The sequence below is a fragment of the Nestor notabilis genome, unplaced genomic scaffold (genome assembly GCF_000696875.1).
Source record: "Nestor notabilis isolate BGI_N333 unplaced genomic scaffold, ASM69687v1 scaffold5705, whole genome shotgun sequence".
Lineage (NCBI taxonomy): Eukaryota > Metazoa > Chordata > Aves > Psittaciformes > Psittacidae > Nestor > Nestor notabilis.
In genome coordinates, this window is record NW_009927809.1 from 11,965 (window position 1) to 26,832 (window position 14,868).

The following is a 14,868-nucleotide window of genomic DNA, read 5'->3' on the forward strand; positions in this document are numbered from 1 at the left end:
ACCCGGCCCTTGACCGCTGCGAGGGATGGGGCAGCCACAGCTTCTCTGGGCACCCTGTGCCAGCGCCTCAGCACTCTCCCAGGGAAGAGCTTCTCCCCAAGAGCTCATCTCAATGTCCCCTCTGGCAGGTTCAAGCCATTCCCCTTGTCCTGTCCCTACAGGCCCTTGTCCAAAGCCCCTCTCCAGGTTTCCTGGAGCCCCTTTAGGCCCTGGAGCTGCTCTAAGGTGTCCCCTTCAGGAGCCTTCTCTTCTCCAGGCTGCCCCAGCCCAGCTCTCTCAGCCTGGCTCCAGAGCAGAGCTGCTCCAGCCCTCTGATACGAGTATGATGTGAGTCTACAACGCAAATCAACAGTTGTTCTTGAAGCTGTGACTTTCTATGTCTGTTCTTTCAGGATTCCCCCGAGCAACAGATATTTGTCTGGTTGAGACAGTTCCTTGTATAAATTTCAATAACTAACACTGGTGCTGAAAGCAGCTGCATTTCCAGTGTCTGCACTAATTTTTAACGTCACTGGAACGTGGCCAACTTGTACTTGGCGTTTCAATGAAATCAGGAATATCGATGTAGAACACAATATAAAAGCATCCTGGATTCTAACTGATGATTTTCTGTAATCATGAGCCCTCCTGGTTGAGCAATGGAGCACATCAGGGTTTTAATTTCCAGGAAGCTGTGGGAGGGTTGGGTGACCTCACCTGTCATTAATTTCTACAACATCCTTCCATAAAGTGCGACTCTCCTCCTGCCAAGGACTATGCGCAGGGAGAGGAGTAGCTCTGGTGCTGGGAATCCAATTAAAAGAACACAAACCCCTGGAGCTGCAATTTCTCCAATTATTTTAGTGCCCTGAAAAAAAATCTGAACAGAAATTAGAGTTCTTGTCCCAAACTTCTTACTCCTAAAGGGCAAGATACGACCCCTGGGGAGATGTGGGGACACTCAGTCTACTTCTTTCCCTCCCTCTTGCCCTCCGGTACGAGCTCCTCTGTTGCAGGCTGCCCCACGCAGCTCCCCATGGAAATTCCCTTGCAGCAAGGTGCTGAATTCCACTGCTCCCCCCCGGATCGCTGACTGGCTGCCAGAGCAGTCAGCAGGATTCCCCACGGAGCGGAGCCTCCGAGGGCAAGGTCCTGGTTTTCTGCAGAGCAGGTATTTGACGTCTTTGCCTTTGTTTCAGAGGCCCCAGGAGAGCACTGAAGGAAGCCAGGAACTGCAAGTGCTGATTTTTTTCTTGCTTGGCATCAGTGCACATTTTCTCGAGGTAACAGGTTACGGCTGTTTACACATCAGCACCAACAACCCCCACCAGGGGTTGGATGGAGGTGGGCACAGGTCAGATGGATATTCTCCTGTTAACAGTCTCCTCTGTACCCCCACCCAGTCACGCTGATGGGAGGTGGTGCAGGGCTGAGCTGAGCCCCCCCCGCAGAGCTCTGGTGGAGCAGGAGGTGAAGCAGCCTGGCAGAGGGTCACACTAATGTTTCTCCAGACGCCTGCGAGCTCAGCTGCTGCTCGATGCTGAACGTGCTGGCTCCAGCTTTGCTCTGCGCTCACTCGAGCCTTAGGGATTCCCAGGCTGACTTGCACAGTGGCCTGGTATGACCTGACCATTAAGGCACTGGTGTTCCTCTGATTTACCACTGATCTACAATACAGCAGTGCCAAAAACAGCACACAGTGATGTGAGACTGAAGACAGTGTCCCCTATCCTGCTTTTGGTAAGAACGCCTTATGGAAGCCTAGGCAATGAGAACAGATTTTCTGTGCTTTGGTGACAAAACTAGTATATTTTATCTAAACATTGCTGATGTATTTTGCTGTTGAGCAAATAGCTCATCTCATCCATTTTTATGACGCCTTCAGTGGGAGAGAGGAATCCTCTTGCTGCATTTTTCACTAGGAGAACACCCAGTGAATGCTCTGTATTGACCCACTGGTGTGCCTGGGACACAGGCGATCACTCGGCATCAGCGGTATTGAGCCAACACCGGACTGGCTGGTATTTCCTTGCATGTTGGGATGCCCAGTCTGCCCAGAGGGAATTCCCTGCAGCCTAGTCTTGCTAATTTTAGCCTTCCCGTTTGCCACTGGGTTTTGAATGGAATGCAGAGCCAGGCAGCCAGCAGCCACACACCAGCTTTGCTCATTTCCAACCCAGTGCTCTGCCTCTGAGCAGTGAGAGAGAGATTTGCAAAGACCTGATGCTAAAGAGCTCCACATCACCCCCCCGCAAGCATCTTCATCCTATTCATCATTACTGACACACTCAGCTCTTATCAGTCAGCACATGTCAGTAATTAGTGAACAACCCAAGATGACTACGTCAACAGGAACGCCCATGGACGTGGGCACAGAGCTGCCCTGGCACATCAGCCATCTGTTTCCTCGGCAGCAGGGGAAGGATCCAGGCTCCAGACCAATGCAGGCATTGCCCAGCCCTGGCTGGGGAGCTCATTTACCTTCCTTCCACGTGAAAGAGCAGAACTGGGAAAATTTATTAGGCATATCCTTGCCAAAATCCACTATTCTCAACCTCCTGGGAAAGCTTCATCACCTTCTCCTTTTCACATGGTGTTTAGAGCAAAAGCATATTACAAATGACCCCCAGTAAAATCTACATTAGCTGAATGTTGGGTCACACGTGGAACCAGTCAACCCCTTTGGTCCAGGGATGCTTTGGAATCTTCCAGGAAAAGAGACTTGTACACACAACCGCCCAGGTCGTCTCCCTGCAGACAGCTCAGAGTACGACAAGAAGATGCCCTTTTCCCAACACTTGGCTACACTGACCTAGAAAGCCCAGACACCCTCCCTGCATCTCTCACAGCTGGTACAGACATGGACACGAGGCAGGGAATGGGAGAGGTAGAAGCAAAGCTTTCCAGGAACCACACAGACCCAGCAGTCATTTAAACAATGCCAAAAATACCAACCAACCAACCAGTCAACCAGCCCGAAGCCAGGCGAGGAGATCCTTCCCACCCCAGCTGATCAAAGGTAACAGGAAAGAAAGCACTCACCTCCCTGCTTACTTCTGTCAAGATAGATTGAAACCCTTCGGGCCAGACCTGTGAGAAGACAGGGATTAAGGGGTTGATGCTAAGGGTAAGTTGGTCACAGCCAGAGCAAAAATAAACCTTAAAAAGGATTAGAAAAAAGCAACTCAAATTAAAGGAAAGAACATAAAAGAGAAGCAGAAGCACCAAGAGCAGCACATGCCTCTATCCAGAGAGCAGGCACCAGTTCAGTCACCGCATTCCCTAGGAAGCCATCAACGGCAGCACTTGGCATGTGTGAAGTGAGTATTCTGGCTGGCTGACAGCAGCACAGATCTGACATTTCTTCTTGAACACAGAGCCCATCCTTTGCATGATCTGCTCCCTGGTCTGAAGTAAAATGCATCCGGAAGTGACAGACAGAAATCCAAGTCACTCATGGCATCTGTACAAACCCAACCCAGCCCAGAACATGAGGCTTCTGCATATGGAAGGGCTGGGCTCCCACTGCACACGGGGCTCCTCTGCCCCCACTCCGCCACACAGCTACCTGGTGCTCTGTTCAAACAAGTCATAAATGGGAATTAGCCTCAGGCACAGACTGGTTTCCAGGCACCGCAAACCCCCAGGCAGGAATAGAGCAGGGCAGCAAAGAGGGCACCTTGGGGCAACCCTGGAAGATCTTGCACAGGAAGAGACCTGGCTGAGCCCTTGCTTGTTAGAAGCACTGAACTGGTTCTCTTTGCTGGGCTGGAGAAGGGAAAACAACACTGCAGGGAGCACACAAGGAGCTGGGGAGAAGAGCTGAGCACATGGCGTTTGGTAACTGTGAAGCAACTGGTTACACTTCTGCATTTTTCCCAACTCCAGGACTTTTCTGCTGTCCAGGACAGAGCCATCCTGAGCGGGGAGTTGTGTCCTGTTCCGCTTTGGCACAAGAAACAACACAAAACCTGGCAGACGTGTGCAGAAGCGGAAGCTCAGCCACTTGTCGTATAAGCCACCAGGCGATGGGTCACTGCACTGCTCTGCCTGCTCCCACCTCTCACAACCTGCAGCCCTCAAACACCCTTTGCTATAGAAACTGCCTGAATTCCCAGTCTCCCGCTGTGAAATCACAGCTTCAGAGCACATCAGGTTTATGTTCTTCCTACGCTGTCCGAAAAGGCTTCGTTTTTCCTACACCTTTTGCAACACTGGGCTATTAACAAGATGAGTTCTGCCGTTTTCTCAGCCTCCTCCATCTCTCCTGCTGGAGATTCCCAATCACTGCCTTATGCTGCAGCCTCAGTGCTGCTTTGAACACCCTGATTCTGACTGAAGGAGACTTTCTTGGTGCATCATGAGTGGAGATTGAAACCAGACCAAATTAAAAAACCTCATACAGAAAAGAGAGGGCACCCACACAGAGGTTTGCCAGTGTTTAAATACTCACCTACCCTTGAGTCTCAAGTCAACTATTAAGTGCAATGAGCTGGGGCCAGGTTTAACACACTAACTTGGCTGTGTTGGCTCATTTCTCTTACCTGGGGCTGAACACCACAAACTAGACCTTTACAGAGTGTAGTAGTTTAAGTCCTGTGCCTCCCTCTGGTCTGCTCCCCCTCTCACACAGCCCCTGAGCAAGGTATTGCTGACCTTGGACAACCCGGGGAGGCTTTTCAAGCTTCCAAAGGATGTACAGAGGTATTGCATATTCCTCCCTGCTTTTTTAAGTGGGAAAACTGCTTAGAGAAGTTAGTATTCTGGTTGCTGTCAAGACAACTATTACATTCAGAATGAGTATGGCAGAGGGAAAAAGGATGGGAGAGAAGGAAATCAATAGTAGGAGCAAACCAACTCCAGTAAAACTCCTGAGCTCTGCAGCTTCAAAGATGCATCTTCAGTTTTATGAGCCAGATCTGGACCACAACTATGGTCTTGTCAGCAAAAGATCACTGTTGAAGAGAGTGTCATGTCCCAGGGGACGTGATCCACATAGCTCTTTTGAAGTGACTACACTTACTTCTCTCTCCACAAAGAAATCTGTCCTTCTTTTCTTCTGAATCTACTTCTATTGCTCAGAAGGTGAGAGGCAAAGAAAGCAGGACCCAGACTTCTTAAGGCCATAAGGGAAAGAAAAGGGAAAATAAAACAATCTTAAAGAGAACAGACTCAAAAGTTTCACAACTCCTGTTTTGGCGAGTGTAACCATTCAACTCTTAGTGCTGCATCAGCACTTGCCTCAGCCCTTACCCTATTCTGCCACATCACACATGGATGCTAACAGTCCTTTCTGTGGTACTAAAGGCCTGTAGAGAGGAAGGTACAATCAGCAAACGCTGTGCCTTGGGAAGTAAGCAGGAGGGAAATGGGATTAGCCTGAAGGAGCTCAGTTGCCAGCTGTCAGCATCCTCCCCAAACCCAACTGATGTTGCAGCAAGGAGCTGATGACCAGGGCAGCCTGGGGGAACTCCAACTGTTTGGTTGAGACTGCTAGCGAGCCAGGGAAGGAAGATCCTGAATCCAGGGATGGTAAACAGTAACCAACATCCTTTCGGAAAGCTGGTGTTGACGAGAAAGAAACACAAACCAACCCAATGACACTACAAAGGGCAACTTGAGATGACCACTTCCCTCTCCATCTGAGGAGATCCAGGCCCTTCACCATTCAGGGTGTTACCACTGTTCTCCTCCTGCTTTTACTGAAACCTCCAAGAGAGGAGGTTTTGACCATGGCAATTTTCACAGCAGGCTGCAAACTTCCAGCAGCTTGTCATCAGTTCTGTGCACATACTGCAGTGAGGCACAGAGCTCACTGTTACCTCAAATCCAGTTCCTCTTTCCTGTGACACCAGAGACGAGTCATTAGGAGAAACATAACAGAGGAGCACAACAAGGTAGCACTAGTAAAATCCAATGAATAGCTAAAAGAGCTGTGTCAGGCTCCTGTGATGAACCACAGCAGCTCAGAAATGAGAACTGTCAGATTTTAAGGTCAGGATGAATTATGATGGTCATCTCATCTGACCTCCTGCATTGCACAAGGCAGGGAGCCTCGCTGAGCAATTCCTGCATCAGTCCCCCAAGTGTAACTGAACTACTGCACATGCAGCCTTGATTAGAAACATCCAAGTGAGAGAGAATCACTGTTAGAGCCTTAGTACATTACCAGGTCTCAGAAGGACAAAGCATCCACTTCCTTTAATGTCCTAAAAGAGACTTCAGGGTTACTCAAACCAGTGTTCTGGCTTCTCCCCATGTATGGCTGGATGCCAGCACTCTTTTTACATCTTCTTCTATCCAACCTTTCTAACGCTTCATGTCGAACTGTGCTGTCCTTCTGCACGTGTCACACTTAGAGCAGTCTCTTGCCACCCCCTGACCCACAGTAAACAGTGAAGAATAAGTGCCAAAATTTGTGCTCAGGCTAAGGGAGGTCCCAGGTGCAACATGCAAAGCTGTGCAGAGGCTGAGCAACCCATCAGAAGGAAAGAGGCAACACGTGAGCTATTGTCCCACCCGAAGGGGAATAACCCCCTGCCACGGCGAGCAGAGCAGGGCAGTGCCCAGGCCACCGTTGTTCTACAGCTCTCTCCTTAGGAACACAGTTAAGAGGAATGCTTGGGCAAACCAGCTGCTGTGAAGCCTGTACAGGACAAGGACTTTGTACCCTTCTGCTCCCCAGCAGGGGGCTGCTCTGGTTGTTCTTCAGTGTGTGTGGAGCTGCTGTGTTGGGCTTTCAGTTTTGCTGGTTTTATTTTCCAGTGAGAACTGGAAAAACAATTCCTCCCCAAGGCCTGGGAAAAGGCCATTCCAGAAGGCAGAGACTGTTGAACAAGGATGCTACGGACAGCTAAAGTTGAGAAACCCATTTTACTCTCCCCATCCCTAGAGAAAATCTACCATTGCAAATGATTTTTATCTCCCACCCCAACAAAAATTGGTGGGGGCCCACCTCGTGTGGTTGGCAGCATGTCCGACAGCCCCTGCCAGGCTGTTACCATCTCCGGGTTCTTTTCCAGGTCTGCAAAGTTCTTCCACACTCTGATGGCACCATCATCTTAGGTGAAAAGAGAACACAATGAAGCCTCACTGCTGATGCATCTCTCATCACTGCTTGCGCATGACAAAGGGAGAAGCAGAACTGTAGTCATACAACCTCCAAAACTGAGTGCCACTTGAACTTAATCCTTTTTACGAGAGTTGTTTTTCCTCTCTAATTTACCTGCATGAAACCTAGAGCATTGTTCTACTGGGAACTGTTCTGGAAGAGCTTTTCTCCTTCCCTCAAATAACATCTGACATTAGATGTCGCTCCGTTTCTTTGAGCTATTCATTTTCTCTAGGATTTGTCTCTGTCCTCCTTGCTATTGGTGCCAAGAGCCACAAAAGTATCCTACTAAATACAAAACACAACCCCACAGAAGGAGCTGAATCAAAGCCCAGCCCATCAGCAGCAGATCTTTCAAGAACATCATGTATTTTTTTAATTTGTTCCCCATCTGTGAAACTTTTGTGCAAGGAATCAATCACTTGAAAGGAAAATGTCCGAAAGGCCCTCTCAGCTCCTCTTCCACCTCTCTTAATTACACCCAACCTGTACCTTTCAGAAAGAGCTATTGAAAACACTTAAACTGATGGCTTTAGAATGGTTCCTTGGGAGAGAAGCAGATCTTACTCACAGCTTTACAGAGCAATGAATGGGAAAAAGCCTTTCATGCTACCTTCATGATGCAATAGGGCACTCTGGAGAACCATTTCCCCTGGATGAGATATATGGACTAGAGAGAAACTGAGGACTATGGGAGAAGTTTAGTGTGTAAAGTAAGGCAGAAACGACTGTCAGGTTTGACCCTGGAAATGCTCCTCAGGCAGGCAAGCTGCCGGGGAGGGAAGGGTCAGGCTGGGCCAGTTCACAGAGGGGAGAGCAGAGGTCCAGAGCAGCTCACACGGACTTGAACTCTGTAAAGACCCCCCAGGCCTGCCCTCATACATGGGAAAATGTGTTCTTTACCTGTGGCAGTCAGCAGCAAGGAGCAGTCCTGCCCATTCAGGTACTCCATTGCTGTGATCCTGGTGTATCGGGGGTTCCCGTTGTGGAAATAGTCCAGCTTTTCCCCTTTCTCCCAGTCCCAAAAACTGTGGGAGGAAAAAACATCGAGTCAGTTCCTGGTTCTCTGTGCGAGCCATAAAGAGCTGTACTCACTGCAGCAAAGCTAAAAATTATGTACATCTGATACCGGTTCAATTTGTTTCTCTCCTTTGGTGTTCAGCAGCATTTTATTAATAATGTATGTGAAGCTTCTGCAAAGGAAACGGGATAAAAGCTCAGGTGTAAAAAACTACTATAAATCTGCCAGGATTCACTCGCAGCCCTCTCAGCCAGCACCTCCTGCAGAAAGGGACTCGCAGTGTCCTTACAGCTCCTGGCGCTGAGCTCCGGGAGGACTCAGCCCTGATTTCTATTAGACTTTAGGCAGAAGCTCTTCCCTGTGAGGGTGCTGAGGCGCTGGCACAGGGTGCCCAGAGAAGCTGTGGCTGCCCCATCCCTGGCAGTGTTCAAGGCCAGGTTGGACACAAGGGCTTGGAGCAACCTGCTCTAGTGGAAGGTGTCCCTGCCCGTGGCAGGGGTTGGAGCTGGAGGAGCTTCAAGGTCCCTTCCCACACAAACCATTCTGGGATTCTATGAAGGACGGCCACAAGATGGAGCAGGGGGAAGAAAAGGAACACACATGGCAGTGCCACCCCGCACTCCATATGGGCTGCTCTGAACCCTCCACACGTCCTGCTGGTGCTTTGCAGACCCACAGCATCTCTTACCAGATGCTGTCCTTGTCAGCTACTGCGATGCAGGGTGTGAACGGGTGGAACTTCACCACGGAGGGGACACCCGGGTTCCTGTTGAGGAAGATCTGATCATCCAGCCGGGAAATACCTGTAGGGGGACAGGAGGTGGCCACGGCTCAGTGCCCAGAAACATCCCACCCCAGGGACAAGCTTCCCAGTGCCATGTCTCACCACTCTCCTCATCCTCCTCTCCCCCAGTTCCCACCAGCGGACTCCCCAACACTTCCCTCCTTGCAGAAGCTGCTCAGATCCCAGCTACTGACAGCCCCGACTCCTCCGCACCAATTGTCTCGTGTCTTAAGGTACAAACTGAAAACTGGTGACAAATCAGGGGGTGCTGTACTTTGGGAGCTGCAGAGAACAAGCAAGTGCAGCCGAGCCCAGAGAAACACCAGGTTGTGTTGACAGAAAAAACACTGTTATTTTTGAAAGAGGAAAAAAAACCCAAATCCTCCTTTTCCCAACACTGAAGCATTTCACCTTAGTCGTGGATTATTTATTTCACTTTCCATTCCAGTTCTTTTAAATTCTAGCTTAACTTGAAAATGAAAATGTATTTTCCATGGAGACATTCAGAAGATGGTTAAAGACCTTTCCCATCTTTTCTTCAGAACACGTTGCTTTTCACAGCCATTGTTGGTAGCCCTGATGCTGCAGTTTTTTGGCACAGTGTGAATTCACCACACAAACCCATAAGCCCAGGAGACATTTCTCAGTGCTAGCTCGTTTCAGAATGCACTCATCTGATCTAATTTTCATTAAGAGATGGTAACTCTATTTTAGTTCTTTTTAATGTTTCATATTTTCTCTTTTTTTTTTAATGGCTGCTGCACTCTGGTGGCTCAGGTCAAGCAACCAAACATGAACACTGTCTAGAAAAAAGATTTAACTTCTTCAGGTAAGCACAAAAAATCCCTTCTTTGTATTCAAGAAGCATTCCCAGGCCACCTCCTGGGCTCCACTTCCATTTCTCTGTTACTCTGGTTCATGATATTCTGCAGTTTCACAACATTAAGGGCTCCATGGCCCTGACTGGAGCCCAGTGACCCTCCACACGTGGAGGTGCAGGCAGGGGGCTGAGCTTTGGGCAATTCCTCATTCAGCAAATGGTTATTTCCAACTCCGTGTGCCTCTGTGAGCATCCCAGGAGAGGAGCAGCCCCCACACCCCCCTGGGAATGCTGCTGGGAGGATGCCAGGAGAAGAGCTCCCACCAGCACCGCTCTCCAGCTCTGCTGTTCCAGGCACAGGGGCAGGAATAATTTCAGTATGCTAATTCCTGAGGAAATGTCATTGGGTTCCACTACATCCGAATAAATTCCGGTGCTAAAAGAGCCCCAGCACAAGCGCTGCCTCAGAGAGGTGTGGGGAGTCATAAATAAAAGCAGCTTTCTGGAGAGCACACACTAATGAAACCCAAACCTGAGGCCGTTAGAGGGAAATGTGTAAGCAGCACACATCAGCCATGCATAAAGGTATTAAAAAATATAAGGGGATATAAGGAATAAGCAATCATCTAGAGAGTTCAGCAGAGAGGGGAGTGAGAAAGACATCACTGAGATGGCTTTAACCTGCCAGAGGGGAGATTGAGATGAGCTCTGGGGCAGAAGCTCTTCCCTGTGAGGGTGCTGAGGCGCTGGCACAGGGTGCCCAGAGGAGCTGTGGCTGCCCCATCCCTGGCAGTGTTCAAGGGCAGGTTGGACACAGGGGCTTGGAGCAACCTGCTCTAGTGGAAGATGTCCCTGCCTTTTTATCCTACAATATTCTGCCTTCTACCCCTTTAAAAACACAACCTACAGTACCCATGTGAACTTCACAGGCCAGGGAGGAAAAGCCCAAATCCTAAATCAATAGCATCTGCTAAGGGCCTCCGAATTACCGATTCCACGCCAAGTGCTCTGGCTCTCGTGGAGGAGCCGGCTGTGCCGGGGTATGTGGCTGAAGAGCTCAGCTGCTGCCCTCAGCCGGGAGCCAGTGCCCGCGCTGCAGATCGGATCTCTGTCAGTTCCTGGAAGTGGGGAAGGCTGCTTCATGCCTGCTTTCCCTCCTCCTCCAGAGCACTCGCTGTGCTTGGGCTCCTCTGGACTTGGCATGGTGGCCAGCCTGGTGCTGTGCTGTGGCTGAGTGCTCTGCTTGTGACCACCGCGCTGATTTCTAACACTGTGGTTAACTTTTCAAAGGGGAAGGCAGAAATTTGACAGTTGAAATGGTCCCTCCCCTGATCTGGTGAACAAACCAGCAGCTGAGAACAGAAAGGTGACTACCAGCAAAACACTGCACAGCAGCACCTCGCCTGCACGCGGGAGGGAGAACAGGCACCTCTCCTGTTTGAGGGTCACTGTTAACTGGGGTTTTACAGGTCAGTGTCCTGCTTAAGCACAGTGCTCAGGGCTCGAGGAAGCTGCTGGCAGTGTGGGCAAGAGGGAAGTCACTCACCCTTCTGGATGATCTTCTGGGCTTGCTTCCTGACCCGGGCATTGCGCAGGAACCGCCACTCTCGCTCCTTGCGGATCTGGCTCTCCAAGTCATGCTCCTCTGGGATCTTTCAGTGTATCAGCATATTCACAACACAAAACAACAGTAACCATCAAAACTCCATGAAATGCCTTTGTAACACACACTCATACACGTGCATGTCAGACTAAGCCATAAATTCTTCAGGCTCCAGCCTCAGGCGGTAAACAAAGATGCTCACGAGACCTTATGTTATTAGATACTTGAGCATCTTCCTGATCTAAATCTTCCCCACCATCTGTAATCTCCTCCCATTTCCTTTTGCTGTTCTATATTTTGTCTTTAAGTCGTAGGCACTTCTCCAAAGTGAATGACACAGGGTTTCTGAAGAGCCAAGCACATTCAAACCACCCATTGCTATTACACACGGGAAACATCTCTGAATCAGTTGTGGGGCTGAGCTACAGGACTGTCTCTAGCTTCTTCTGATGATGGCTGTTCCAAAAGGAGAAACTCTTGAAGAAGGGAGACATAGAAGACAAAGTCCTTCCCCATTCCCCACAGACACACACTTTTTTCCCCTGAATACGGCCTTAAACCATCTGTCACTATCACACACACTGTCCTCAAAATGCACCACACTTTGGAAAACAGCTACTACTGAGATGGGTTTCTGCTTCTTTAAAAGAAATTAAAAAGAAGAAACCCACCCTCCCCCTCTCCTCCTGGCAAAAACACCTCAAACCAACCCAGCACTATTTCATTTTTTCAGGAATACAACATCTATTAGAGAGGCAAAGACAAATGACTGATAATGTAAAGCAATAAACAAAGCAAAGATAGAATACATCAAAGGAGATGTGCGAGCAGAGAGGTTACACCTACACCTTAATGAAAATCCCCCTTCTCTGGGAATAAATTAAAGACAGACCTAAAAAGCCAGAGGAGGAGACGGGAACAAGCAGAACAGTAAATTTTGCTCCAGGCACCAGGGGCTTTCACAGTTTAGGGCTAAGAAATTCACAGTTCTGCAGTTGAGCAAAGTGCTCCTCATTCCAGCAGATAAAGAACAGCAGATTAAAGTTGTTGCTGGGCTCTTCAGGTCTGAAGGAAAAGAACTCTTCCAAGGAGGCTGAGCAGACAGTTGTTTTTATCATCTGGTATCAGTAATAAAGATTCCTCCTCTAACGAGATCTCCCAGGCTACAGTCCCCAGAGGCTGTAGCATCAGCAGACCACGTATGGCAAGACAAGCCTCAGACTCCAAGTGACTGCAGGATGAAATGCTCTGGCAGGAGGGAGACAGCAAAAGTCCTTCCTCCTGCAGAGCAGCAAAGAACAGATGATGTCTTTACCTGGCCAGTTCCACTTTTGGTGCTCGGGCATCTTCCTGCAGCACCTGCAATTCACATATGGCCTCTGCTTCCACAATCATCTGTTTGCCATCTTTGTCTTCCTCTACCTCCTCCAAAGATGTGAGCAAAAGGGAGTCCCAGATGCTCACCCCGAGGATCACTATGCTGGGATGGGGTTACATCCATGCAGCATCTGACATGCAATACAGATCCTTGCAGCAGGAGAACACTAAGGGCATATGTTCAAGTCTTGGCTTTGGTACAGTTGACTCAGCCAAGCACATTTTCTGTGCCAAAGGCTCTGCAGACGGGGGATGTCATCACCTTACAACTCGTAAGGGAGGTTCCTGCAGAGATGCTTCCTCCAGGATCAGTGTGTGTCCGATAGCTTCCCGCAGGCCCAGCTGGGATCACAGCTGAAAACGCCCAAAATACATTCGTGGAGCAGGAGACACTTACTCTCGGTGCCTCCGCTTCGGATCCAGCCCCTGGGTCTCACCAGTCTCGTGTTACCCTCAAGCTGATTGATGCTGGTTGGAATTTGGTGAACAGACAAGTTCAAAGGGGAAAGTAACAGGGCCTGAGCCTGCATAGGAAGAAACCTGGCATGGTTCTGGAATACTGCAGAGGGTCACAGAGCCTTGAGAGAAGAAAACCAGCAGGAATAACACAGAAAAATCCCTGTGGGTCCTTCTAAAGTGTTACCAGAGAGTAAACACACAATACCCTTAATGAAATAAACTCTGTTAAACTCAACAGATCCCTCAAAAGCGTGGCAAATAACCGTACCCTGGCAGAGATGCTCCACACGAGTTAAGTGTGACACAGGCAATTAATGTACCTGTGCTCAACAGACAAGGTTGGACCAGCTGAGCCTTTAGACCATCACTGCAGTGAACAGAAAGTCAGAGCATGCAGCAAAACGCAGCCCCTTCCTCCATGTCCATCTGCCTGTGGGACAGAGCTGTATGGGAGAACTTGTCAGGAGGGAGCAATGATCTGTGAAATGATGAACCCCACAGAACAAGTCATGATGGAGCTTCTGGTGACAAACAAGCACGGGAGTATGTTGGGATGGGTGCAGCAAGGAGCTGTGACCTCCAGCCTGGCTGCTGCTGGCTGGGAAACCACAAATTCTTATTCAAAAGAATGATTTGGGCTCATCATTCATGTCTCTGTCTCCCTCTCAGCCAGCTCCTGTTTAGGCGGGTGTGAGTAGCAAACAGTGCAACATGACGAGGATACCAACATGCCACCAATTCCCAACATGTCCAAGCCTCCACTTGGAAAGAAACCAATTCTGATACTGAAACCTCCCCCCAAGCAGTGTCATCTGAAAGCCAGCGAAGCTTTTCTTCTTTAACACTTTGTCTCTCCTCCTCCACGTGGAGATCAGCATTTGGAGCAGGGCAGGGTACTCAGTGGATGGCTCCAGTGGTACATCAGTTCTTCCCTGGTTGAGGTTACTGCAGCAATTGCCCAAGGCTCAGTTCTCTACCAGGGCTTTGAACACCAGCCAAGACACAGCGCTGGAGTTAAGGCAGGGATTTATCAGGAAGGGTTTCTTATGTAATTCTCACCTTCCAGGATCCTCACCAGCTCCTGCCTGCATGTTCTGCCAGTCCTGGAAATAACAGATGCTGGCTCCCGCTCTCCTCAGCTCAGGGCTTCCTGACAGCTGGCAACAAGGCTTTCCTGTGCCTCTCCAGCCAGGACCGCCTGTGGTGAGCAGAGCAGCCTTTGCCACAGGAGCTTTCAGGAAGGGGACAGACTGCAGAGAGCAGAGCTAGGGTAGGTATCTGTTCTTCCTGCACACTGAGCATTCACAATGCAGCGTTTCCCTTCTCCATTTATTTGATTAGATAATAAATAAATCCAATTTGGTAGATGGCTTGAAACTGAGCCAGTGATTTACACTGGAAATTAATCCTTCAATCTTTCCAGTGAAAGCATTCTCAGAGCAAGGTCTATGAAGCAAAACTAAACGAATAAATTAAATATGACTAAGATGCACTCACAGTCATTTTATGTTTATTCATTACAGGAATAGTTGTCTTGTCTTTCCCTGTTTATGATGGTAGGCAGCATCTTCAAATGAAGTGCTGGAATTAAACATCACCGTCATCTTTTGCCATCAGGATGTGGTAGACTTTACTCTGCCTTCTTCCTGAAACTGAAGCTCCCAAATGACAGCAGCCACCAGCCAGGGCTGTTTGTTCCTCGTTGCTGCAGGAA

General features: G+C 49.2%; 1 protein-coding gene across 2 annotated transcripts in view; it reads right to left on the minus strand.

The window, feature by feature from the left end:
• The window catches only part of RPTOR (regulatory associated protein of MTOR, complex 1), a 114,527-nt gene that overhangs the window by 9,803 nt on the left and 89,856 nt on the right, over nucleotides 1-14,868 (minus strand). For both annotated transcript variants that reach the window (XM_010014227.1, XM_010014226.1), the window contains 4 exons: nucleotides 11,262-11,367; nucleotides 8,800-8,914; nucleotides 7,994-8,118; nucleotides 6,931-7,039 (listed from right to left, as the gene is read on the minus strand). In XM_010014227.1, coding sequence (XP_010012529.1) covers nucleotides 6,931-7,039; nucleotides 7,994-8,118; nucleotides 8,800-8,914; nucleotides 11,262-11,367 — 455 coding nt within the window. The remainder of the gene's footprint in view (nucleotides 1-6,930; nucleotides 7,040-7,993; nucleotides 8,119-8,799; nucleotides 8,915-11,261; nucleotides 11,368-14,868) is intronic.